The 24088-nt window shown below is 39.6% G+C and overlaps 1 protein-coding gene across 2 annotated transcripts in view; it reads left to right on the top strand.

Annotated features, from left to right (window-relative positions):
- CPNE4 (copine 4) overlaps positions 1 to 24088 on the top strand; it is a 229223-nt gene that overhangs the window by 26015 nt on the left and 179120 nt on the right. Inside the window, exons 2-3 of one of the 2 annotated variants that reach the window (XM_030943421.1) lie at positions 14468 to 14617; positions 23685 to 23872. In XM_030943421.1, coding sequence (XP_030799281.1) covers positions 14560 to 14617; positions 23685 to 23872 — 246 coding nt within the window. In that variant the 5' untranslated portion in view covers positions 14468 to 14559. The remainder of the gene's footprint in view (positions 1 to 14467; positions 14618 to 23684; positions 23873 to 24088) is intronic. The other variant, XM_030943422.1, reaches the window with a different exon arrangement.

The raw sequence follows: 24088 nt of genomic DNA, 5'->3' as shown, positions 1-24088 counted from the left end.
ACTGATTGAAATTTGTTGTGGAAGGAATTAAGGCTGATAATAAAATAAGGGGATGTAAGGCTGATAATTAATGAAATAAGGAGATATAAGTCTGGGTAAAGCCCCATAACCAAGAGATGTTGGGAAATGATGAATAATGTTGCCAAAGGTTTCCTGCACAGAGTAATTGGGATAGAATAGGGTAGGACCAGTTTGACAGTAGCAGTTTTCTAAGCATGTTTTTAAAGGCAAATATTAAAAAAAAAAAAGCATGCCATCAGTTACAGAGTGATTCACCTGCAAAATTATTCTGAAATTTTAAAACTAGGTTTTTAGGCTTTTTAAATATTCCATCCTTTGGGTCTGACTAGATGACTTCCTGAACTCCCTCAAAGTTTTAACTGACTCTTCACCTTTTTTCCACTGGCCAAAACTATTTGTTAAATTTAATTTCAAATAGTTTTATTTTCCATGAGATTCTGTTCGTGGGGAATATGCTGCTTATTTTGAGCAGGCGGTTGCTTTTCCCTCCCTCGTAATAATAATGAGTGTGAATGGAAAGGTACAAGTCGAAGGAGGACTGCTAAAAACAGTGTCAATACTGTGGGTGGATAGTCAGAAGTTAAGATGAGATAACACTTGCATCAACTATGAACTGTTGTTTGGCATAGCTTTGCTTGAAATCAATGGCAACTACATCAGCATTTTTTTGTCTCTTATGTTTTTTCATATTATTTCAATTTATATAACCCAAAAATTCACCTAAGCCTAGCAGAAATCTTGTTTCTAGGCAGTACAAGCGTAGTGCAATCTCCCTAATTTTGTCATTCATTTTTGTATTTAAAATGTAACCCTACTGTTGACGTGTTATCAAGGTTTCTTCACTCAAAGGTCAGCTCTCCCTGGAGTCTCCTTTTGTCTGGAAGATGACATATATTAAAATTTTATAACAGTTCCCACTAGTTCCACTCCCACAATCTTGGGATCAATGTGGCTGGTGTTCTTCACAGCCTATCAAGTGCAACAAATGCCTTAGGTGAGCAATAAGGAGATTGGAATTAGGCTCTTCTAAGCAAGACTTGTTTGCATAAATGTTTAAACCTGGTCACAGGAGGGCTGGTAAGGCTCCTTTCACTTCAGATGAAAGGAGCTGCCTACACTTTCACATATAAAACAGCTGATATTTTGAAATAAGATAGAGTAAGGATGGGTGCACCTGGGTGCAGGGCTACACTTAGAACCATGATTTTTTTCACTGCTCTTTGCATATAAAGTTAAAAAAAACAACTAATCTTCTCTTAGTGTAAAAGTCACAGATATTAGCAAGAAGATCCAAATCATCCAAGGATATGCTTTCTTTGATTTGTGTGAAGAGAATGGCCTTGGTAGTCTAAGCAAGCTCTGTGGGTTGGCAGTCTGGTAGGAGTGGACTTGAGAGCAGGCGCCAGAATCCCACTTGTCCTTCAGCCACTGTAAAAAGGGTGCAAACAAATCTTTGTGGCTGAAGAGCTGTATTTCGGATGTTTCCATCAGAATAGTTTAGATAAGGTCAAGGCAATTATTTTTTTTTTTCTATAGACTTACTCCACTGTGACTAACACAATGGCCTGGTGCCTCTGGAGACTATTATGCCCCTGGACATTATTATGTGGATAATAAGATTAGCTTAAAAGCTTGGAGAGTCACTAAATACATATTTTCAGCATAGGAAATTTTTTTCTCAAACAGCACGACTTTTCATAATTGATTGCATATTTTAAAATGTCAGGCAGCGTCCTGCTAAGTTTATTGATGAATGCAATGGCTGAAATGTAATATTAAGTGGAAAAAAATAACACAGCATCTAACAAACAAATCACGGTTTTCTTTTAAATCTCCTCTTGTCATGGGCCCTTTGAAGGATGCTGCAATACATCTCTGAGAACAAATATTACAGCTCATTGAATATTTGTGAAGGATTAAGATGTCTGTCCTCCTGGCCAACTCTTTAACAGGAAGGATGTTGCAAGGGCCAAACCTCCATGATGAAACTGCTTGGATGAGCTGCTCCCCTTTACCTTTGTAAGGAAGCCAAACTGTCAAATACCTTAACACTAAAAAGATTTATTGAGATATGCTGTGATTGTGAAGGTTTCAGATAGCTTTTATCACCATTATTTGAGCTGATGTGTGCCCCACTGGGACTGATTGATCATTTGCTGCTTATCAGTAGATAAGTGCGTGAGCTGGACTGAGTGGTACTGATTGAGCTGCCAGGGGCCATTACAGAAACTTGGGACAATTCCAGCATTAGGTGATCCTGTGGTCTTATATAATGTGATTGCTTGACTGAGTAGGTCGAGTTATTTACCAAGTTATTTTTTGGTTGGTTTATTTTTTTGTTTTTGTTTGTTTGTTTCTTTGTGAATGTGTGTGGTTTGGACTTCTAGTTAGGGGATGGGAAAAACAGTATCTTAACAGCTTTCTCACTTCATGCAAGTGTTAAGTTTTCCCAGCAAGATAAGCAAACATGGGCAAGTGACTTCTTTCCAGTCCTCTGCTTCTATGTTTATACCTAACTCTAGACATACAACCTTCTGTTTTTGTGGATAAATGAGTAATTAAGAAAACCCAGAGGAAGACATGGACATTGAATTTAGAGACTCATTTTCTCTGAATATGAAGAACCTTTACGAAGTCCAGTGCAAATTGATGAGTCACATGGAATTATTTCAGTCATTAATGCCAGCAGAAGTTCATCTTGGTGGATACTGAAAGCAAGTATAAATGTTATTTTAAAAAATGAAAGCATTGATAAGCTCTGAGGAGTTGGTTTTCTTCTGATGTATTGGGTGGGAGAGTCAAATGCCTCTCAATAAAGGCATAATCTGATGTTAACATAAAACTTAATTTGTTTTCTTCAGAAAACATTTATACTTGCCTTGCTGCACGTTTCACAACACTGTCTTCAGCACCTAATATATTAATGAAGCTGGGATGTTGTTTTGCATAACTTTACAGTAAAGATACACTAAACTTATTTTTAAGTTCTTCTGACACTTTCACAGTACATTATTCCATTCAGAATTGCCTACTGACTTAAAAAAAAATATGCTGGAATTTGTATTCCTAACTGCAAAGGAAAGCCCAAACATTGCTCAAGTAAGGCTCCAAGAAAGTGACATTTTTATACCTTTAAAATAAAATACAATGGTCTTGTCTTTGAACAAGAGTAGGTTCTCTGTGTTGTAGGTAAGGGAATTTCCTCAGCCTTTTTTCACAGGAGAGGTGTTCCATTCCTCTGAATGCCTCTGTCCATATTGCAATCCCTGAGGGACACTATTTGTCACTCATTTCCATCTGAACATTGAGCTGTGGTCACTACTATCCAGATGTGACCATCCAGCCAATTCCTCATCCACAAAACAGTCCATCAATCAAATCTGTAACTCCAAATTAGAGAGAAGGATCTTTGGGGACCACTGACAAAAGCCTTGCAGTACTCCAGACCGTTGATGTCCGTAGATCTTTTCCTTGTCCACTGCTGTAGTCACTCCATCACAGGAGGCCACTGGGTTGGTCAGGCAGGACTTGCCCTTGGTGAGGTTGTGCTGCTGTCCTGAGTCAGCTCCCTGTTCTCCCTGTGCCTTAGCACAGCTCCTAGGAGGATCTGTTCCAAGATCTTCCCAGGCAGAAAGGTGAGGCTGACAGGTTGATAGGTCTCAAGGTCCTCCTTTCTACCCTTTCTAAAGATGAGTACAATGTTTCTCTTTTTCCACTCCCCTGGGACTTCACCTGACTGCCATGACTTTTCAAATATCATAGAGAGTGGCTTGGCAGCTACATCAACCAGTTCCCTCAGGACTTTGGGATGCATCTTTCAGCTCCCAGAGACTTATGTATGTTCAGATTCCTCAGGTGGCCACAAACCTGATCTCTTCCAAGAGTGGGAGGCTCTTTGCTCCCTCAGTCCGTCTTGCAGGCCATCCTGTGTTAGAGATACAGGAACAGACTGCCAGTGAATACTTGGGCAAATAAAAGTCGAGTTCCTCCGTTTTCTCCTTGTCTGTTGTCACCAGTTTTGTCTTTTTTGTCACGTTTGTCTTTTTTGGCATAAAGGAGTGAGAGCTGTGTTTGAGAAGAGAAACTAACAGATTAACTTCTGGGAAAAGGGGAGCTGTACACTAGACAAGGAAGATGGAAGGGGTAGCCAACATTTTGGTTGTATTTGGAAAGAGCTTGGATGTGTAGGTGAGAACAAAGGAGAGATTGGTGGTGTGGAAAGGATGAGGTCTGAGCTCAGATTCGTGGAATAGGCTTCCCATCATCATCCCATCAACCCATCTAAAGGGTTAGATGAGATGATGATGGGGAGCCTCCTGATCAAGATGATTTGGGTGACAGGAGCAAAAGGCAAGGAAGGGTTTATTTTTGAAAGCCTTGTGTTGTTCTCCTTCCTCCCAAAACCCCACCCCAAAAAGAAATTAAAAAACCCCAAAGCAAAACAAAAGAACTGTTTTGGGAGAGACGGTTTTGGGAGAGAGAGTGTTTGAGAAACACTCAAGACTGTAAGCTACTTAAGAAAGGAAATTTGGTAGAAGATTGGTGATGTTAGCTCAAATAAAGAGCAGAAATGGAAACTGAGCTAAGAGTAGAAAGGAGACAGGGTAGGCAGCAAACAGGAAGGATGCATAAATGAGCAGTGGAGCAGTGTATAGCTGTGCTACAGTCTGGAATAGGACCTGAGGTTTCTTTTTTTTTTTCTTCTTCTTTGTATTGCTCTTCATCTATAATTCATAGCAGAGTTACCAATGAACAAACCCTTTGCTAATGAAATGCTTGCCTCCTATCACCTCTGCTGCTCTTGCTGTGCTTTCTGGCAGAAGAGCTTTTGCATTAATTATATTTGCTGCACAGGTCCGAGTACTGTATGCCCATGCCAGCAGCCATTGTCTGGGAGCAACTGCTCCCCTGACAGGAACTGAGAGTGGATGGGCAAAGCTCCTTTGTACAGACCCCACTGCCATGGAGTGTGCTTTGGCACAGCCTTTGCTTTGCTATGGCCTATAGCAGACAGGAAAGTCTATTGGTGCTGTGAGGCTCCACTTCACATGAGCGGGAGGTATCTGGGTGATAAAACCACTCTGTCTTGTTGATGCCTGTATTTTGTACCACCAAGTGTTTGTTGGATGGATTGGCTGCTTATGGTTGGCTGTCTGAATAACTCTGGCATATTTCATGTGGTAGCTCCCTGCTTTGAAAAGCAAAGCAAAGCCCTTGAGGGTCAGGAAATGCCAGAACAAAATATGCTGTATTAATTACTTCATTGAGCCTTCTAGTTTGTGTGTGTTATGACACTGGTTTTTATGAAGTGTTCACATGCTTTTCTGTGACAGTACTGAAACAGGAGAGTCTTTGCCATCTTTGATGGCAATTCTACCACTCTTTTTGAGGGCAAATGGGTTTGTGGGTGACTCACTCCTTAATTTGCCTGTAGGAAAGGTCAAATGCTGCAAAAGCAAGAGAATACAGGGACTCCTCAGCCTGTGATGTGAATGACATCTTTACTTTGTCTTTGGTAGAGTTTAGAGTGGGCTTCAAATTCAGACAAAATTTGGACTTGAATTTTTTCCTTTTCCAATGACTTCATTGATGGGAAGATACATAAGAAGGATTTCAGCACAGCTCACTTAGTTTCAGAAACTTTTTTTCTTGCATTTTTTTTCAGACACTAGGTAATATAAAGTTTTGTATTAAAATATATTATTTAAAAATCTCAGGTTTTGGGGTTTTTTAAACATTTGGATGCTTTGTTGTTATTTGATGCAATTATTAGACTTTTCCTTAGGTGAAAAAAACCCACAAACAGTAAAGATTTATGTTCCAATCTAGTAATGCAATTTAAAGTGATGTAAAGGATCTTAAATTAGGTAAAAAAATCAATTCCTTTTATAATCAAGGGAATTGCAAGGAACAAAGCATTTGGTAAGTAGTATAAGCTGTGTGTAATTGTGATGGAAGATTCACAATACTTAAGCCTTAGGATATTACTTGAGAGAATGTTCAGGATCTTGGAAATCTTTGTAGTTTAATTAAAACATTATTGGTGTGAAAAGAAGCATAAACTTATTCTGAGCTTTTCAAAACAGTTACTTCAGGAGAGTCTTTCCTCTGACATGCGCTTACTGCTTCCATACGTGTGTTCCAAACTCACTGTAAAGGTCTGATCTGCGTTCTCGGTGTGCAGCAGCTGTTGTGGTTTAACCCCAGCTGGCAGCCAAGCACTACACAGCTGCCCACCCCAGTGGGATGGGAGAGAGAATTGGAAGAGTAGAGGTGAGTAAAACTCATGGGTTGAGAAGAAGACAGTTTAATGGGTAAAGTGAAAGCTGTGCGCACAAGCAAAGCAAAATAAGGAATCCATTTGCCATGGGCAGGCAGGCGTTCAGCCATCCCCAGGAATGCAAGGCTCCATCATTTGTAATGTTTGCTTGGGAAAATGAATCCCATCACTCCTAATGCCTTTGCCTTCCTTCTTCTTGCCCCTGCTTTATATGCTGAGCATGATGCCATATGGTATAGGATATCCCTTTGGTCAGTGGAGGTCAGCTCTCCTGGCTGTGTTCCCTCCCAGCTCCATGTGAATCCCAGCCCATTTGCTGGTGGGGTGTTATGAGGAGCGGAAAAGGCCTTGACTCTGTGTAAGCCCTGCTCAACAATAAAAAAAACTTCCCTGGTATTGTCAACACGGTTTTTGCAAAACAAAACACAGCCCTATGTGAGGAAAATTAGCTTAATCCCAACCCAAAGCAGCACAGCACATCCGCTGGGGATAAGGCTATACATAAAACACCTTGATATATGAGGAAAAGCTCTGTTTTGGAGAGGCACTAGAATCCTGCAGAAACATTTGAGAAATTCTCCTCCATAGCCATAAAATGATATTAACTGAGTAAATAGTTTTGAATGGATACTTTATGTGATGTCTCTCCCTGTGTTTGCAGAATGCCCATGAAGAAAGTGATAATGTGCTCTGTGTATTTGCTGTTCAACAAAATTTAAGCAGCAAACAACATTCTTCCATAAACATTGATTTCCATTTTTATTGCGTACTTGTGACCAGCCAGTGGGTGTTATTTCTTCTTTCTGGTTTGACCTTATATGGCCAAAATCTCATGGAAAGAGGGTTTTCTCTTAGACTGGCACAGAAAATACCTGCTTTAAAGTTCTGTCACTTGCTTCTCTTCAGGGAAAATAAGGAGACATTTCTTCTCTTTTTTGAGTGAAGACGGGTGGGCCTGGTATAATTATGGTCATTTTGGAGGAGATGCAGACTCTGTCCAGGGAAATTGACAGGATACATTTGACTCAGCAGTCCAGATCTACTTTTTTATTTGCGTTGGAGAGACAGAACATTAGTGCCATACTGTGTATGTGTTCTCTTCATTCCACCTCTCTCCTAGTAAATCATTCTAGACCAACAGACTCCGCTGTCCATAGCTAGCAGTAGGAGTGACATTGCAGCACTGTCAAAAAAGATTGGGAAGCTGGCCAAGGTGGAGCTGGGACAGAAGGACTGTGCTAAGTTTGGCAAAGAAAAATATATAGAAAAGGAAATTCAGAGGCAGACTCTTTCTAAAAGGGTTTAATGAGAAACCATTGCTTACTGTGTGTTTTTGAGGGGAACACTGGCTTCTGGCTTCTCAAGAGCTTCAGTCCTGCGTGTTACATGTCTGAGCTCCCACTAGAGAGGTGTTGGGGACAGTAAAACCTTGCTATTTTCATAACTAATCTCTAATGCTCTGTTTCCTTTTCTTACCTCTCATGGCTTTTGTGGTCCTCTTTGACCACGCTCTTGCCATAGTGTCAATAATCCTACTAAATACCATAGAATAACTGGTCTAGAGGAATTAAAAGGTGCATTTTGGGTAGTTGGTGCTTTTCTAGCACAATATACCTTTTGAAAAATACTGCCTGTATCAGATCTAAGCCTTTGGCTCTGGAGGTGCCAAGGATTTTGACTATGGTCAGTGTGGCTGTGGAAGTCCCAGCCACTCCAACCTCACTTTCACTCCAAAAGGGAAGCAGTTGGTCCCTTTTGATAGTTGGCAAGGTGAGCTGTTGTGCCAAATACCTCTTTTTTAACCAAAGAGCATGTGGGTACAGCTGCTGTGTTGGCAGTAGAAGATAAAATGAGTATTCCAAATTTTACCCTTGGGAAAGAACATTGGCTACTGGAAAAAGAATAGCCCCTCTTCAATTTCACAGGAGCTTGTTCAGTCACAGCAACTGTATATTTAGACTTCATATCCTCTCTGAAGACAAGAGCTGTGTGTGGTTTTCGTTTGCATCTTTTATTTTGAGGTAAAGAGGGAAAACTGGCTTTAATCTTACCTTTTGTGAGGTTTGTAAAGCCTGTCCTGTTTTTGAATAGGCAGGGTCATTGTCTATCTTGTGATTATTTGGAGGTCATCTCGGAGTCCCTCAGACAACAGGTTGATAAGTGAGCTTCATTACTTTGTGTGGGGACTATGTTTTGTATTAGAATTAGTGAAGTAGGATCCAGTGCAGTAATTCGTACCTAAAAATTTGCTCATCTAAAGTGGAGAGTATAGGAAATCCTACAGGTTGTTTGGGTAAGCACAGACTATGTGAAGGACAATGTGGAATTGGCCTTCCATGTGATGATATTTCCCCTTATTTTAAAATGTAGGTTGTAGACTCCCCATGATCAGCAGGGAAACAGCTGGCCAGAGGTGCTGCTTCCTCTCTCTGGGTCACTGGTATTTACAGGCATATTTGTGGTCTGCCTGTAATCAGACAGGGGTGTATGGGCATTTGTGAGCTTATCTGAGCAGTGGTAGGAATGAGCTGGACAGGCACAAGTGAGAGCTAATAGTTTTGTAGTGCAACAAACCACCAACTAATATGTCTCTCCTATTTTCCACACCCTTTCCATCATGAATTTTGTTACCCAAATGTTTGAATTCTGATAGTCATAGTGCTATATGAAGCCAAAGCTTAATTATCTGAAGGATTTGCCTGTCTCTGTGTGGTTTGACCTTGAGTGACAGCTGTGTGGGATGTTTGAGATGAGTGGTAAAGGCAAATAAAGCAGAAAGCTTACAACTAGAAAGGGCAGAGACTAGAATGACATAACAAAGTGTAGCATCCATCAGCGGTTTTCTCAGCCTAGTCTTCCATCAGACCAGGATAGAAGCAGGGACCACTTGTTAGCCAGTAGGAAAAGTGAGGAACAGTGTGGTCTTTGAGTTATTTGCTGTTTCAAAATGTCAGGTTCTTGGACACAGAGGTTGGTGGTTGAGAAGCTGAGGTGCAGTTTGGCATTCTGCATTGGGATAGTTTCAATCAGCTTACTCTCTGGGTAGTCTCTTGCACCCTCTTAGAACAAAACACATTATTTTATTCAAATGTAAAGAAGTGCTCAGTTTCTGTTGATGTCAGGTCCTGATTTTGCTGACACAGCAGTGACAAGTACTTGCCAGTTCAGTTCTGGGTAAGATCATGTCAGCTGGCTAAGCCAGGCTAGATTGAAATGGTTTCTTCTGTCCTGTGTAGAGCTGGGTTTGCTCTCATGGAAGATGGCTGACTGCTGGCTATTAGATAGACAATGCAGTTTTACACATTTGCTTGGTATTTTTACACACTAATGTGTATTTTACTGTAAATGAGGAAGACATTGGAGTGACAGGGATGAGTTCCTCCCACTTGGGGTCCATGCTGTGTCAGCTTAGGAGTTTTCAGCCTGTAGGTGCTTGAAGGGCAATATCAAGGGTTCCCTGACTTTAGGTCATTATAGATGAAGGGTGAGCATTTCCTGTGCAATCGGCACAGCTTAAATAAAAATATTTTATAAATGGCAAAATTCAAATGCCTGAGTAGTGGGTGAGAAATGGAGTGATATTTGAGAAAAATATTTGGAGTTTTCATGCAGCCAGATTAAAAAGATGATTTTGTGGCCTTTAACCTTTACTAGACTAAACATAGCATAATCAGAACTTTTTTTTTGTTTTTACTTAAAGCTGTTTTTGAGGTATCATTTTCTGATTTTTTTCTTTGACAGAAATCTTTTGTGTGATCCTCTGTGTAATTGTAAGGATTGTATTCTCTGCTTTTAGATGGGGACAACAAAATGAGGTTTTGATGTCTTGGAGCTTTTATCTTAGTGTTAGGGGAGTTTAAGACTATTGTTTTGAAAAGTACAAAACATGAGGCAATTTTTAAGGATAAGAAACAGAAGATGAGAAATTGGAAATAAGGCAATAGAAAATACAGCTTCTTCTGTGAGCTGTCTCTTTGGTTATTGCTTTAAATACTGGGGAAAGGCAAGGACAGCATCCAACAGAAAACACAAAATCCAGCAAGGTTAAAAATTGCTATATCTGCGGCAATTAAGAAACCCATTATATTGATAACAGACTAAGAGGCTTTACCAGAGTCTGTTTCAATAAGTTTGTCACCAAACTACATTTAATTTTCCTAGACAATTTCATGTAATGGGCAGATATGAAGTGTTTTCATTTTGGACAGCAGGTTGAAGCTAAAACAGAAATTTTTCTAGCAGACTGCTAAATTTCACATAATAAGAAATGCTAATTGTACTGGACAGCAGATAGATAAGCTGAGGAAACAAAAAATGTTAATACCATTAAAATTGCACAGCAATTTTAATTAAAACTTTAATTTTAAAATATGGCAAACAGAAATTAGAATCCATTTTGAACAGTCAAGAAGTAAAGGCAACATTTAATATTTAATTTTCTCAGTACAATCTTTGAACAAAAGTCTGAGGGGGGCAAAAAATTCTCAAAATACAATTTGTCTGAGTTCAAAATGTGTTCACTGACTGAAAGGACTTATTCAGGAATTCAAAATGCCAAGGAGTGAAAGATAAGGTTTTAAACATCACTCCCTATTTATCACTGTATTCTATTAAGCCACCTTTCTGCTCTGGCACATCATTATAACAACCAGACTAAACTTGCAATAATTTGTATAACCTTTCTTGAGTGTCCCTTGAAAGAATGCATGGGAAGTACTACACCCCCATTAAAGATGTTTGTCTCTGTATTAATAGTTACTCTGTAGGCAGTGTGTAAGTGAGGTGTTCAAGAGCTTGCATTTGTGTTGGTAGAGTTTGACCAGCCAAAGTTTTCATTGCAAATGGCTTTCTGAAAAGCCAGTTATGGATGCAGGTCCCAGCTGGAATGTGCTGCTTGTTTAATGTAACTGTGGTCTTCTACACCCTGCCTTCTGCCCATAACACTCAGGAAATTGCAGTGATCTTTCTCCTTTTTGGTCCTAAATGATTTTAACTGAGTTAACCAGACTTTCTGATATGCTAGCTACCTCAGTGAAGGGAGTCCTGGAAGGATCCTGGCTTTGTTCAGTGTTAAAAGGAGAAGACTGAGGAAATGTGATCTTAATGCTGTCATCTGAGAAGATGCAGTCAGGGTCCTCTTGGAGGAGCCGTGGTAGGATGCTTGGCAGGAGACATAAGCAGTAACAAGGAAAACTAACAATAAATTGTCAAAGATGGTGGTCAAATGCTGGAAGAGAGGCCCAGAGAGGTAGTGGGGTCTTCATCATTGGAGATTGCCAGAGCTCACCTGAACAAGATGTGCTTTGAACTCTGATGGGAAATAGAGATCGCTCTCAGCCTAAATTACTCTTACTAGACAACTGGCCTGTGTTAACTGTACTGAAGACCGGTGCAATTTGACTGCAGCTCTTATCAGATGTTGAAGTGACAGAATTACAGAACTCCCTTGTGTTCTGGGAAACATGATGTAGGCATATTCAAACTGCTCTGAGAGTTTTCTTGGGCAGCCTATTTCCCTTGAAAGCATAATCTTGGCAGAGGTCTGAAATGGTCATAGGTTACTTACCACAGACGGAAAAACATGGCTGCTTGGAGGCCAAAAAAGGGGAGGAATGGAAAAAGCAAGCTGAAACTTCACACTGGAAGTAGCTAAATAAGAAATGCTGCAGTAACCATTTGATTGAAAGTTTTCTTAGCATGTTGTATAATGCCCATGTTCTTGTAAAAGGTAAAATTAAAAGCCAGCACAGGTAGGAAATGTAATTGATGTCAGGCTTTCTATCTTATAATAAAAATCTCATGAGAAGAACTGGCATTTTCCTACAGCAAGTATTAAATATTTTCCTGGGTTATTCCTACCTTCAATTAAGTTAATGTTTAAGATGCCTCTATGTGCTTCATTTAATAACGTATTACACAAGTGAATAATTTGAAGAATTCTTCAGTGAAATATGGAAATAATTTTCATGTAACATCAGCAAGTTAACATCCTATTTTGATGTACTGCTCTACATTTAATATCCCAGCTCGGTCTTTGTTGATGTATTTACTCCGAAGTTGAAGCAATTTAAAACACTAAATGGAGTGACTGTGCATTCAGTCTCATTACAGACTTAATGCAACAGCAGTCAAGCACCTCATTATTGTATAACCCAATTTCTGTAGAGGGCAGAAATTGTAGGTAAAATTTACATGTTGACTCCAGAGCGTAAAGAGTATCATCCATCATTCACTGGGTCAGATCTGAATTGCTGTAATCTTTGTAATTGGAAAATAATGCTTATAACTGAAACAGCAAAATTCTTGTCTAAGTTCATATCTTTTCAAAATGTTTTAGACATGTTTACTACATCTTTTCCACAGGTATCCAAGGGTGGATTGGATACCATAAAGAAGTTATAAAGGCATCTGTCCCTGAAATTTTGATGGACATGCATTGGGTGGGCTGATTTGTGAGGGCATGCATTTGCTATAACCCATGTTCTCTATTATTAATTTCCATGAGTTTTTTGCTTCTTTTTCTCTCCAAGCACCTTTACCTAAGGCAGTTGCTGACACTAGAGGAAAAAAGAAAAGCTCAATCTTCTACTAGTTAAAGGGAACAAAAAAGAAGGTCTTGGTTTCCATACTTATGAAGGGCTTTTCAATCTCTTCATTTTGGAGTTAACCTATACTTGTGTACACTGAAACATGTTCATGCATTAGACCAGTAATTATATGAAATTATGAAATGATAATTCTTTTTAAGTTATGAAAAATATCTTTGACTATTGGATCTATTTGCACTGGATCACTGCAGATGAGGAATAAGACATAGATAAACACACAGTGCATGGGAAATGCCTTATATCACTGAAGAAGTCAAAGATCAATTTGAACATTTTTTGTTGGCACAGTTGCATTTTAGTTACTGCCAACATGCATTTTCCTAATTCTAAATATATGCAGGTATAAAGGAGCCCAATGGCTATCCATTCAGAGTTAAGAGAGATATAAATACTTGAACAAGGAAGACATTGCTTTGTGCTCTGAAGAACAACAAGGTTTTAGCATGTTCTAAATTTTGTGGCATCTCTCATGGAATAGTTGGGACCCAGTTTAGTTATCAACACTCCTTTTTGGCATGATGAGCTATCTACAGAGGCTTGTTCTACTCTTCTGTGCTCTTAGGAAACAGCATGGTGACTTTGCCTTACGATTCCTTATGTCCCTGATGCTTTGCAACTGTCTTTCAGCAAACATTGTAAGACAGTAGATAGGGCAGACGAGGGAAGGAATTAAGAGTTTCACAGGTCTGGAGAGAAAGCCTGGAAATGGCTTTCAACTCCCAATTAATACATAACTATGCCTTAGATAATTTGACCATAGTCAAATTGCATTTGTGAAGTGGAAACATCTGTCTGGGACTTCAATACCAGCCTCTTGTGTCTCTTCTCCCTTGAGTGCCATCACTGCTGGCTTATAGGCATTCCTTTCTCTCTGTTAACATTGGATGCTTCATGGGCATTATTGCACCTTGTATAAATTTGTCCTTTAAAGACACATGAATGCAGGTGAAGTCCAGTGCAATATGTGCCCAAATCTTAGGGGTATTGCTTGCCTAATGTGAATTGCATAAAATGTTCTCCTACCAGGGTGTGATGTCAAGACCGGTAGGTGTTCCAGTGTTTTTTGTGTGTGGCAGTAGGAATTCCATCAATATTGATTATGTGACTTCATTTTTTTGTATGCATCATTTTAGGAACTGAGAACCCCTTCCCTCTGCCTCTAACTCTGTAATCACTTTAAGAGCTGAATTTTTCATTTTGCCCTTTGGTTGTCAGTTTATGCTATCAAAGAGATATGGGGACTTGCAGATTTCAAAAGGAAGACATAACTCTTTTGTATACTCATAGGTTCCTTTTAGAAGTGTTTAAGGGACAACCTCATGGCAGAAAAAGCTTTATAAAGACATTCCAAGTATCTTGCTTCTTCTCATTACTGGTTGACCACATAGATATTTCTCACACGTCAAGAATTCCCGAGGGAGAGAAACTCTTGAAAATTCTTGGTGGCTTGGATTTCTAGAGCTTGTTTTTGAAAGTGTTACTTAGCCAAAGTCTTGGCACTGTGTCAGAAGGAAGTAGGTCTCCTATAACATTGCTGACAAAGCTCTGTTGCTTCCAGGGCCCAGGTTAGGATCTCTGTGAGGCTGCGCTGTGTCCTGCCGCGTTAGGACCCATCTTTGGTAGCTCAGTAGAGCGCAGATCCTGGGAAGCATGGACACGCCAGCAGAGGAATGGCACGCCACTGGCACCAGCGGTACATTTGGCACTGGTAGGACTTTTTGCTGACAGCATGCTGCAATTCTTTTGTGAATCAATTCGACACCAAAAATAGCTACTGGCTTTTTCAGAGACTGAGTCTATCATGGTATGGTGGTACTGTGATTACAAAACACTCCCAGGATGGAGTAGGATATAACTTCCTAGAGGAAGGTCAGAATAAACTAGTAGAAATTAAACTAGGAAAGAAATTACACTCTCTCTATAAATATAATTTGGCTGTCATGGCTCTTCTCGTGCCTGCAGTTGGAGCTGCAACGTGATCATATCCCTTGCTGATTTAGCTGAGGCAGAGACAATGTGTGCTTGGCCTAAGTCTCATGGGTGACTCTTCAAATATTTGATCAAGGATTTTGGAAAAAAGATAGAAAGTAATTAAATGACAAGAAGGCAGGAAAGGCTAACGGTTTACCTTAACTAGTGGTACAAACCACCGTGTGCTGTCCCTGAATCTCTGTTACGAAGGGAATGAACTCAGGACTGGCTCCAGCCATCAGGTAAAGGTGTTCATTATCCAGAAACCCCCTGAGGGTGGGCAGGCTGCTCCTTGTCTGTCAAGAGTCCTGGGACGCCGTAGGAGTGCTGCTTGTTGCTGAGAAAGGGGTGAAGCATGTTGGGGGAGCAGCTATGAAGTGAGACAGCAACTGCTTGCAGCATTATCCATTGCTCTCTTTCTTCTCCTCCTGCCCTACCTGACAGAGCAACTTAATTTTAAAACTCTGTCCCAGTTTTGAGCTCAACAAGGCCCTGGTGTAATTGATAAATTCAGTTTTTCCTCACACTCCTAGGAAACTGAGCCAACTTACAGCAGGTGTACTTTCTGGCTGTATTGCAAATGCAGTAACTAAACAGTAAATGGGAAGTCCTTCCTCACTGCTCCTCTTGATGTGCTTGTCTTTGGATCAGGAGCAGGAAGCAGCTTCTCTTGTAGAATCATTTTCATGCTGCAGGAAGAGCCACTATAGCCATCTGTTGAGGAAAATTAGCAGTTTGCAATATGTTACATCTGTAAATGTATAAACTCTGGCAGGCATTACGTGTGTTTATGTACATACTCTGGTGTAATTGGGAATAGCTGAGGAGCACAACTTGCTGCTTCATTCCCAAGCAACGAGCCATACCATGAGAAGAAATGGCCTCAAGTTGCACTAGAATGGATATGAGGAGAAAAATTCTTCACCAAAAGGGTTGTAAAGCACCAGAACAGGCTGCCCCGGAAAGTGATTCAGCATCCTTGCAGATACTTAAAAGATGTGTAGATGCATGGTGCTTAGGGACATGGATTAGTGGTGGACTTGGCAGTGCTGGGTTAATGGCTGGATCTCATCTTAGGGGTCTTTTCAATGTAAATAATTCTGTGATGCTCCTCTAGATGATAGACAATATGCTTTTGCAGGGTGGATAAAGGGTAATTTTAATTTCAAATGTATTTTATGCAAGTGCAAATGATAAGGCAAGGATTAATGTAGTAGAATATACATTTATCTTGTTGTTCAGAATTGTCTAATTATTTGAAGAATTATTTTGCCTCAAATATGTTCTGAAGGTTCTCAGTTGGATTTATTTGATATCAGAATTTTTACTGCTGCACCTTAGAGTGCTGGGATTATTTGATTTTGTTCCAGGCTTATCTTTCTTTGAAGCATACCAAAATATCCAATTGTTTAAGGTTCTTGCATAAGTAGCTATGTTGTAAAGCTTTGCTTCTTGCTAAGACACTTTTATTTTCCCTCTAATACCTAATTGGGAAAACCAATTTTTAAAAAGCAGCAAACACATATCCTCATCGTGAGTATACCTTTGTTCTTGTGTTTCATTTGATATATCACTTAGTGCAAGCAGCAAACTGAAATGACAAGCCTAAGAAAATTGTAATGGCTTTTAGTGATAAGCAGTCAAAGTATCACATGGTAGTAGCTTTGAAATTTTTGATTAGAGAGATTCAATTACATTTCTCTGAGTTTCAAGGCTTACATGTCACTTATATTTGCAAACTGCTTGCATATTGTAGGTTTGGGGTTTTTTGTGTGTATAACTCCTCAGTGTGGTGTTTGAAGTGGATTCAATGGTCCTGAGCTTTTACATGTATCAGTGCTTAATCCCTGCTCTTACAGTTGCCTGTGCTTCAGGTATTGTCTCAAGAGTAGCACAGACTCAAGCCAGACTCTGAGAGCCTATACCCAAACCAGCAGGCAAATAATTTACTTGTGGAAGCCTGAATTTTGCAGGGGTTTCATATTACTCAGTCCTGCTTATAAATCATCAGCTCCAGGAGTCATGGTATAGAACAGTGTGAACTTTGCTGGCATTTCTTTCTCTTGCTTTTTAAATACATTTTTAGCTTTTATAATGGTGAGAAAGGACTGTAGAACATCAGTTCTAATTGCTTTGTAAATAGAAATAAACTGAAGAGCGAACCCACTTTCGTTCATGTTTTTAAGGGAAAATATGCCATTTTCATGATTTGGAAGAGGAACATTGGGACTATTTAATACTTTTGTTTGAAAGTATTGAGTTGCGAGTGAAGGCTTTGGATAGGCATATTTGAGGAAACAAGACTGGATAAGAGGACAACTGTATGTGTTACTGTGTCTCAGCATACAGATGAGCCAGTTTGTTTTCTCTCTAACTTCTACACTGTTCCAAATAAAACACATTCTGTTATCCTATTGAACCAACACACTGTTTTAGAAGGTGCCATTTTATAAACAAGACCAAGCTCTCACCCTCTGTAGCCAGCCTGAGAGCCAGCCTTGCTGTGGGAGAGGCAGACTCCTTTGTGACTGGTACAAACCCAGTGAATGTAAATGAAGCAGACCTTGGTTGATTCTGTGGGGGAAAAAAAATAATCTCTGCTGCTTTTCCAGTAAAAAGCATTGAGACTGCTTTCCAGAAGGGAAGTTGTCTGTGTTTATCCTAGGAAGGTTATTTTGATCTTGTATTTGTTCAGTCTCCTGTTTTTTGTATTAGTGAATTTTTGATTCCTCTTCCCCTGAGTGTTTTACAGCATTGTAAGAAGGAAGACAGCGGGGAACTCTGTGAAGTAAGAGGTGACTGATGGCATTAGCTACATGCTAAAGGAGCCAGGGCAAATCCTAGATTTTCTCTTCCAGCAGAGGAGAATAAAATATATGTATTTTAGCACTGACTCCTACAGGTGCTTTACATTGCATTGAGTCTGACTTCAGTGGGAGCCACTCGGAGCATCCAGAATGGGGCATATTTGAGCATCTCCCGGTGCTCCAGTTATTGTGGGGATTTTCCTTCTCTTAACTGAAATGGGGTTATTTGTGTAGGTGCAGCACACTTCTGTACAGTGTTTTGTCATGCATTAGGTGTCTCAATTTCTTTCCAGTGACTTTCCCTTTTCCCCTTATAATTGAAACAGCTGGTTCTATGGTAATGAGTCCCTTTGAACTGTCAGTGTGTGTATATTTCCATTTCCACCACTGGCACTTTGTTCTGAACCGTCTCCCCTTCTGTCCAAATAGATTACTTGCATTATCAGATCTGTCTCATTGTTCACAATGGCATTGCTGTGGATTCTCCAGATCCCCCTTCCTTACTGAGTTTTTGCTCATTTTTCAAAGGCCTTTGTCAAGCTCTTTTAGGTGTAACTTTAAATAAATCTTCATTAATAGCTGTCAGATAATCAAAGTGAAGGAGGAAAAATTGTATTTTTAATTGCACAAACTATCCTGTGGAGGGGTCTAGCTAATCTATTGACTTTCCATTACATAATAATTAATATTCAAATTAATTTTGGCAGCTTGCATTTTGTCTGTATTATCTATGATCATCGAAAATTCTGTGGCATTTTATAATATAATTGATGTTGACCAGGATAATTTTTAATGCCAACAGGAGGAGAGTCTTGTGCAGTGATTTGAGATATGGCTGAAAACCAGGAGTCTAGGAACGTGGTCCAAGATAAGTAATTGAATGACTCTGTTTAAGATAGCACTGATTGTTCATGAGCATTTTCCAGAGACGCACAGAGAAGGGCCAAGGCAAGGGCCACAGCAGCAACAAAGATTAGACATAATGAAAAAACCTTAATGCATATCAAAATAAAGATAGGTCTGCTTTCCCTGTCATGCTGGGATCTCTGTTCAAACCTGGGCAAGCCAGGTGTCTTACTGAGCTCCTGATTAAGCACATGGAATATTAATTTAATGAACTTGCTGAATCAGGAACTCCAGATGAATTCCCACTTTTCCTCATCTGTACAAAACCTATTTACAGCTGAATGTGAAGGAATGGATTTGCTTTTCACAACCAAGGAAGCCTTGGTGCCAACAGCTGGTACAATAATTATTACAGAGTGGGAGTTCCCAATTACATAAAATTTCTTAAAGAAAAATAATTACTTGTCTCAATTACTGTCATTCCCTGAAGGGGTGCATGGCCTCCAGTCTGCTGGAGCTGAACAAGTTACTAAACAGAGGAACTTTAAAAAACTCTCCTACCTGAGCACCCAGCCTAATTTCAGCCTTTTCTATAAATCTTGCTCTTACTGTATTTTGTTTAACTTGATCTGAGTTTTTTTAATTCTAAGCTTCTAACTGTAGACTTGGTTTTCATACTTCCTTTTATTAGACTTTAAGCCCTGGAAGGTCCAGAAACTGTAGGTACAAAGCTTTCTGTCTATAGAGTTAAGCTGTTCATGTGTTTTGAATACTAAATGTCTCTGCCATTTATAATTTATAAGTGTAAATACGTAGGGAGCAGCTAATGCCACAACAACCAGTGCTTTTAGGGCTGCTCTCTTTTGGAGGCACTTATTCACAGCTCTTACTTCATGTAACTCTACCATTAGTATTTCCCACCATGTGCACATACTGCAAACATAATTTACCTTTCCAGGAGCAGGCTCTTGGTGTTTACTTCTGTAGAAGCAGACAGATGCTATTAGCTCATTTTCATTTCATGACCTAAGTGGCAGTAAAATAATTCAGACACAGCTGTCAACATATGGTGATGGGAAGCCTGCAACCCCCAAATTCATTTTTGTGTAGTTTGGTCTGGAGTACAAGTTTCTAAATTAGACCTTTCTCTAAATGCAGAGCACATTGGTTACTGCTTTTAATCTCAGCATCTTTCTCATTTGCTGCTCTCTTATTGCCTGAACTGAAGGTGAGACTGAGTGTGAACATTCCCCCGATTCTTCACAAGGGGCTGTAGAGAGCAATCTCTTCATTTTTCACACAGACAACTTGCAGAAAAGCTTTTTGGACATTGTTGTGTGTAGGAGGGCAAAATGACACCGTGGGCAAAGGAGTGAACTTGAAATCAGAATTCAGATAGCATCTTAGGTTTATTTCATGGTGAATCTAAGGAGGCTGGTTCTGAGTTTGTGGTGAGCTTATGTGAATCACCATTTTGCAAGGAGTTGGATCTGGTTGAGTGAGCTGATTTCAAGTCTTTTAACTCCCAGAGAGAGGCATGTACTGGTTGTGTTCTGTGTCACAAAGATCCTTACTTCTGCAGGCACTAGACAACTGAACATTTTTAAGCCATTTGGTCCCCCTGAATAGAGAAAGATGTAGCTGTCAAATGTGTAATACTGATTTTCACTGTAATCCAGTTATCTAGACAGGCACAACTTTCTGAACTTGTGTGCTTTTAATGAAGTACCTACACATGGGAGCCTTTGTAGCACTACTTTGTACCTGAAATGCTGAGCTTATGTATACATTTTGATTTTCTGCATGGCTTTGTAGCCAAGGGCCTCAAATAATCAGTTAGTTCAACAACATATAACAGAAACAATCTGTACCCTGAAAAGTTTATAATTTGATTGTTTGCTGCTTAGTCACAGAGTAGAAGAGGTTGGAAAAGACCTCTGCAGATCATCTATTCTAAGCCTGTGCTCAAAGTGAGCTGTGTCCAGGCAAGTTTTGGATATCTCTAAACCTGAAGTCTCTACAAGTTCTCTGAGAAGCACGTTGCCGTGTTGAACCAAACTTGTAGTAAAAAATTTCCTTTTCTTTAATCAAAATTTCCTGAATTTCAGTCTGTGCCAGTTGCCTCTTGTCCTGTCACTGGTCACTACTGACAAGAATTTGGCTTCATGTTTCCCCATCACATCCTATGTGTCAGTAAGAGCACTCTGAGCTGTGAATCTCTTTAAAAAGGTCAAAAGAGCACGTTAATTTCTAGTAAATGAGTTCTAAGTATGCCAGATATAGAACATGTTTGAGAGACTGGAGACAGAGACCTGTCTTCAAGGTTCTCACTCTTTCTTTGTAGCTGACACATTCTTTGGTGGTTTTTTTTTTTTTTTGTTTTGGTTTGGTTTGGGGTTTTTTGTTTTGGTTTGGTGGGGTTTTTTTTGGTTGTTTGTTTTTTGGGTTGTCTTTGTAGCGTGGTATGTTTCAATTGCAGCATAGTGCAGTTTTAATTTTTTTTCCAGTTGGTACTGTTTTCTTGATGTTTCACCATGGAGAGGTGAAAACAGAAGGCCTGTCTTCGCTTCAGTCTAGCACTGGCTAAAAAGTTTGTGTGGGAAGCATATGATCCACCACTTTCCTGAGGAAATGAGAGAGAATGTATGCAATAATGAAATGAAAACTTTACAAATATGTGACCTATCACTTACTTTCTCTATGTGTTCTATTGCTTTCCTCTACTGAGCACAGCTCTTGTTTGCTGAATGAATATCAAAACTGTGTGGACATTGAAGGAAAACAAGGTTCTAATGAACTGAGAAAGGAAGAGTTTGTAGCAAAGAAAAATGAATAATTTTTTTTCTCCATCAATAATGTACCTAGTTAATTGACAAAAAGAAATCTTATGCAATCTAACTTCTCTATGTTTGTGCAAAACAAACCATTTTTAGCCACTTTCAGTGGGCTCAAAATCTATTTTCCAGGCCTCCAGCTTCCTGGTGATGTGACATCAGCACAACAGCCCAAGCTAGTGATTATATTAAAAGAAGAATAGAATGAGACAAAAGCATAAGGCTGTGCCTTGATCTTTTCCATTGATAAATTTAGAACTTGCAAAAGCTGAAATAATAGTTGTAGTGATAAAAAGAAATATAATTTTTATACTTACCTGCTGTTCTGAAAAACCAATGTATAATTATTGTAGGAGGAAGAAAAATACATCTCTCCCCCTCACTCTGCTACTTTTTCCTCTTCTCTTCAGTGTTGAAATCATCCAGTTTAATTAAATCACCAGCCCATTTCTGCACAAAGGATGACATTTTATTAATGATGCATGATGTGTTTGAGACAGAATTAACCCAATTTTCAAATGGATTTCAATTTGGAAAGGGCAACATGTAAAAATGTCTTGTAAATGTGTGGGATGAGCTTGTTGAGCAGCTTTCTGCAGGAGATGGGATTACAAAATGATGAATAATTAGACAACAGCCTCTCCAGTCCCTGGCTTTATAACATAGCCCAATATCATTGCCTTTTCCATGTGTTGTTCAGTTTTGCCCATTTTCTCAGTTGTGTTACTTTCCTAGCAGTAAGTCCAAGGAACAGTAGTTTAGATGACAATATTTACAAGTAACTGGGAGGGGCTGAAGGTGACTGTTTTGATCTTAGGATGTCAGGCAGTATGTCTGTGGTGTGGCTCACATTTCAAATATGCCTGGAGAGCCTGAGGTTCAGAGAGTGGTTGGGGTCCACTCAGGCTCCCTTCGCTTATATCTGAATGGGGTAGTGACAGCAGGTCAATGTTCACACAGTAAGTTGTTGTATAGATTTGAAGAATTGTGAGTTGTTAACAAGCTTTTATCCCTTCTGCCAGGGGAGCAGACAATCTGCTTCATCAGTCACACTTACATTCCTGAAATTTGAATGAAACTCTATTGCCAACTCCCCGTACTCTGAGTTGAGAAATATCTTCCTAATTCATAGGAAAACTGGATAGGTGTGGTTCTGTAGGTTTTGAGTTTATTTTTAACTTAGCAGATTTGGGGGAAAAACCTTCACTTCCCTTTTCATATCTCTGAAATGTAATTTTTATTACAGAACAATTCTCAAAAATCATTAACCTCTGAGAACAGGGTGTTGTGGAATAGGCAGTGAAAAGATTTGAAACCGACAGTTAAAATGTCTTGCTGATTAAATGGCAAGACAAATCTACCTGCTAGAAGTATAAGATTCCTTTTTTGTGGCTGTTATGTATGGGATAAAGTGATGAAGGCACTAATCCATGTATTAGGAAGCAAATTTTTAAAGGGTCAGGCTGTGAAGCTCAGAGCAAATGTGCCAATTAGAGTGTTCCTGTATTCTTTATTGATGCAGAAATGGTCATATAGGGATTTTTTGTGAGCTCTGTGTTAAAATATTTTTGTTGCTTCTGTTGAGAGAAATTCTTGAGCTACAAGATTGGTGGTGGTGTTCATAATGAAGTAAGGGTTGGAGGTCCAAGTTATTCCAGCTATCTGTGCTCATGTAACTCTGATTCCTGACCCAAAAGAGCACACACTCTACAACAACAAGTCATGGCAGCATAAATATCCTGCCCTTCTGTACAGAACATCAATCTTGGCTACTTGCTTAGGAATGGAGGCAGGTAATCTGCTGCAGTAAGCGTGGAAACAGTGAAATGTATTTTGGCCATGATGAATATTTTCTGGCAATTTAAGATTCGTCTGAAAGGGGCCTTCTATGGCATTTATGCCAAAAGTTTATGCAAGAAGAAGTGCATACTCTTTAGAAGGAATAGAGGGGAATAAAAGCAGATTGGAAGAGTGCTGTACCAATTTAATTTACCCTTGTCAATGTGTTGTCCTAAGAAATACAGAATTACCATCCTGTCTGTCTAGCCTGTGACTGGGGAAATGTGGCTCTGTAAGCAGGAGCAGAGCTGGAAGTCGAGGTCATAGTTCACCCCAGAGTTCAGAGGCATGGTGGAAAATATCGTTCTGAACTTGGCTTACTTATAAACACATGAGATGATTATTTATTTTTTTCTATGGGCATTCCTTTGATTTTATTCTTTCCCCTCATGCTCTGGTTCTCATTCACTGTTACTGTGTGGAAGGAGGGGCTGTGCCTTGTGTGCACCATCCTTAACAGACCTTTTCTCTCTTTCAGAACAAGGAATGAAGAAAATGAGCAACATCTATGAATCAGCAGCCAACACCCTGGGAATTTTTAACAGCCCATGCCTGACTAAAGTGGAGTTGCGAGTTGCATGCAAAGGCATATCTGACAGGGATGCCCTCTCTAAACCAGACCCTTGTGTCATTCTTAAAATGCAGTCACACGGCCAGTGGTTTGAGGTGAGTGTTTAATAAAATAAAATTGATTCTTCTGGCACATTAGGATGGCATAGACAAACTGCTGAGGCAAAATTGAAATAGCAAGAACAGTAAAGAGAAGCAGCAATTTGAAGCCTGTGGCAAAATCTTGCAAGAGCGAAGGGAGATTTTCCATTAACCCTAACACAGTTTGAATCAGAAACTTTGAACTTCTCTTTGGAATCTAGATTAAAAATC

The sequence above is a fragment of the Camarhynchus parvulus genome, chromosome 2 (genome assembly GCF_901933205.1).
Source record: "Camarhynchus parvulus chromosome 2, STF_HiC, whole genome shotgun sequence".
NCBI classification, from domain to species: Eukaryota; Metazoa; Chordata; class Aves; order Passeriformes; family Thraupidae; genus Camarhynchus; species Camarhynchus parvulus.
This window is presented reverse-complemented; position numbering and strand designations above follow the sequence as displayed.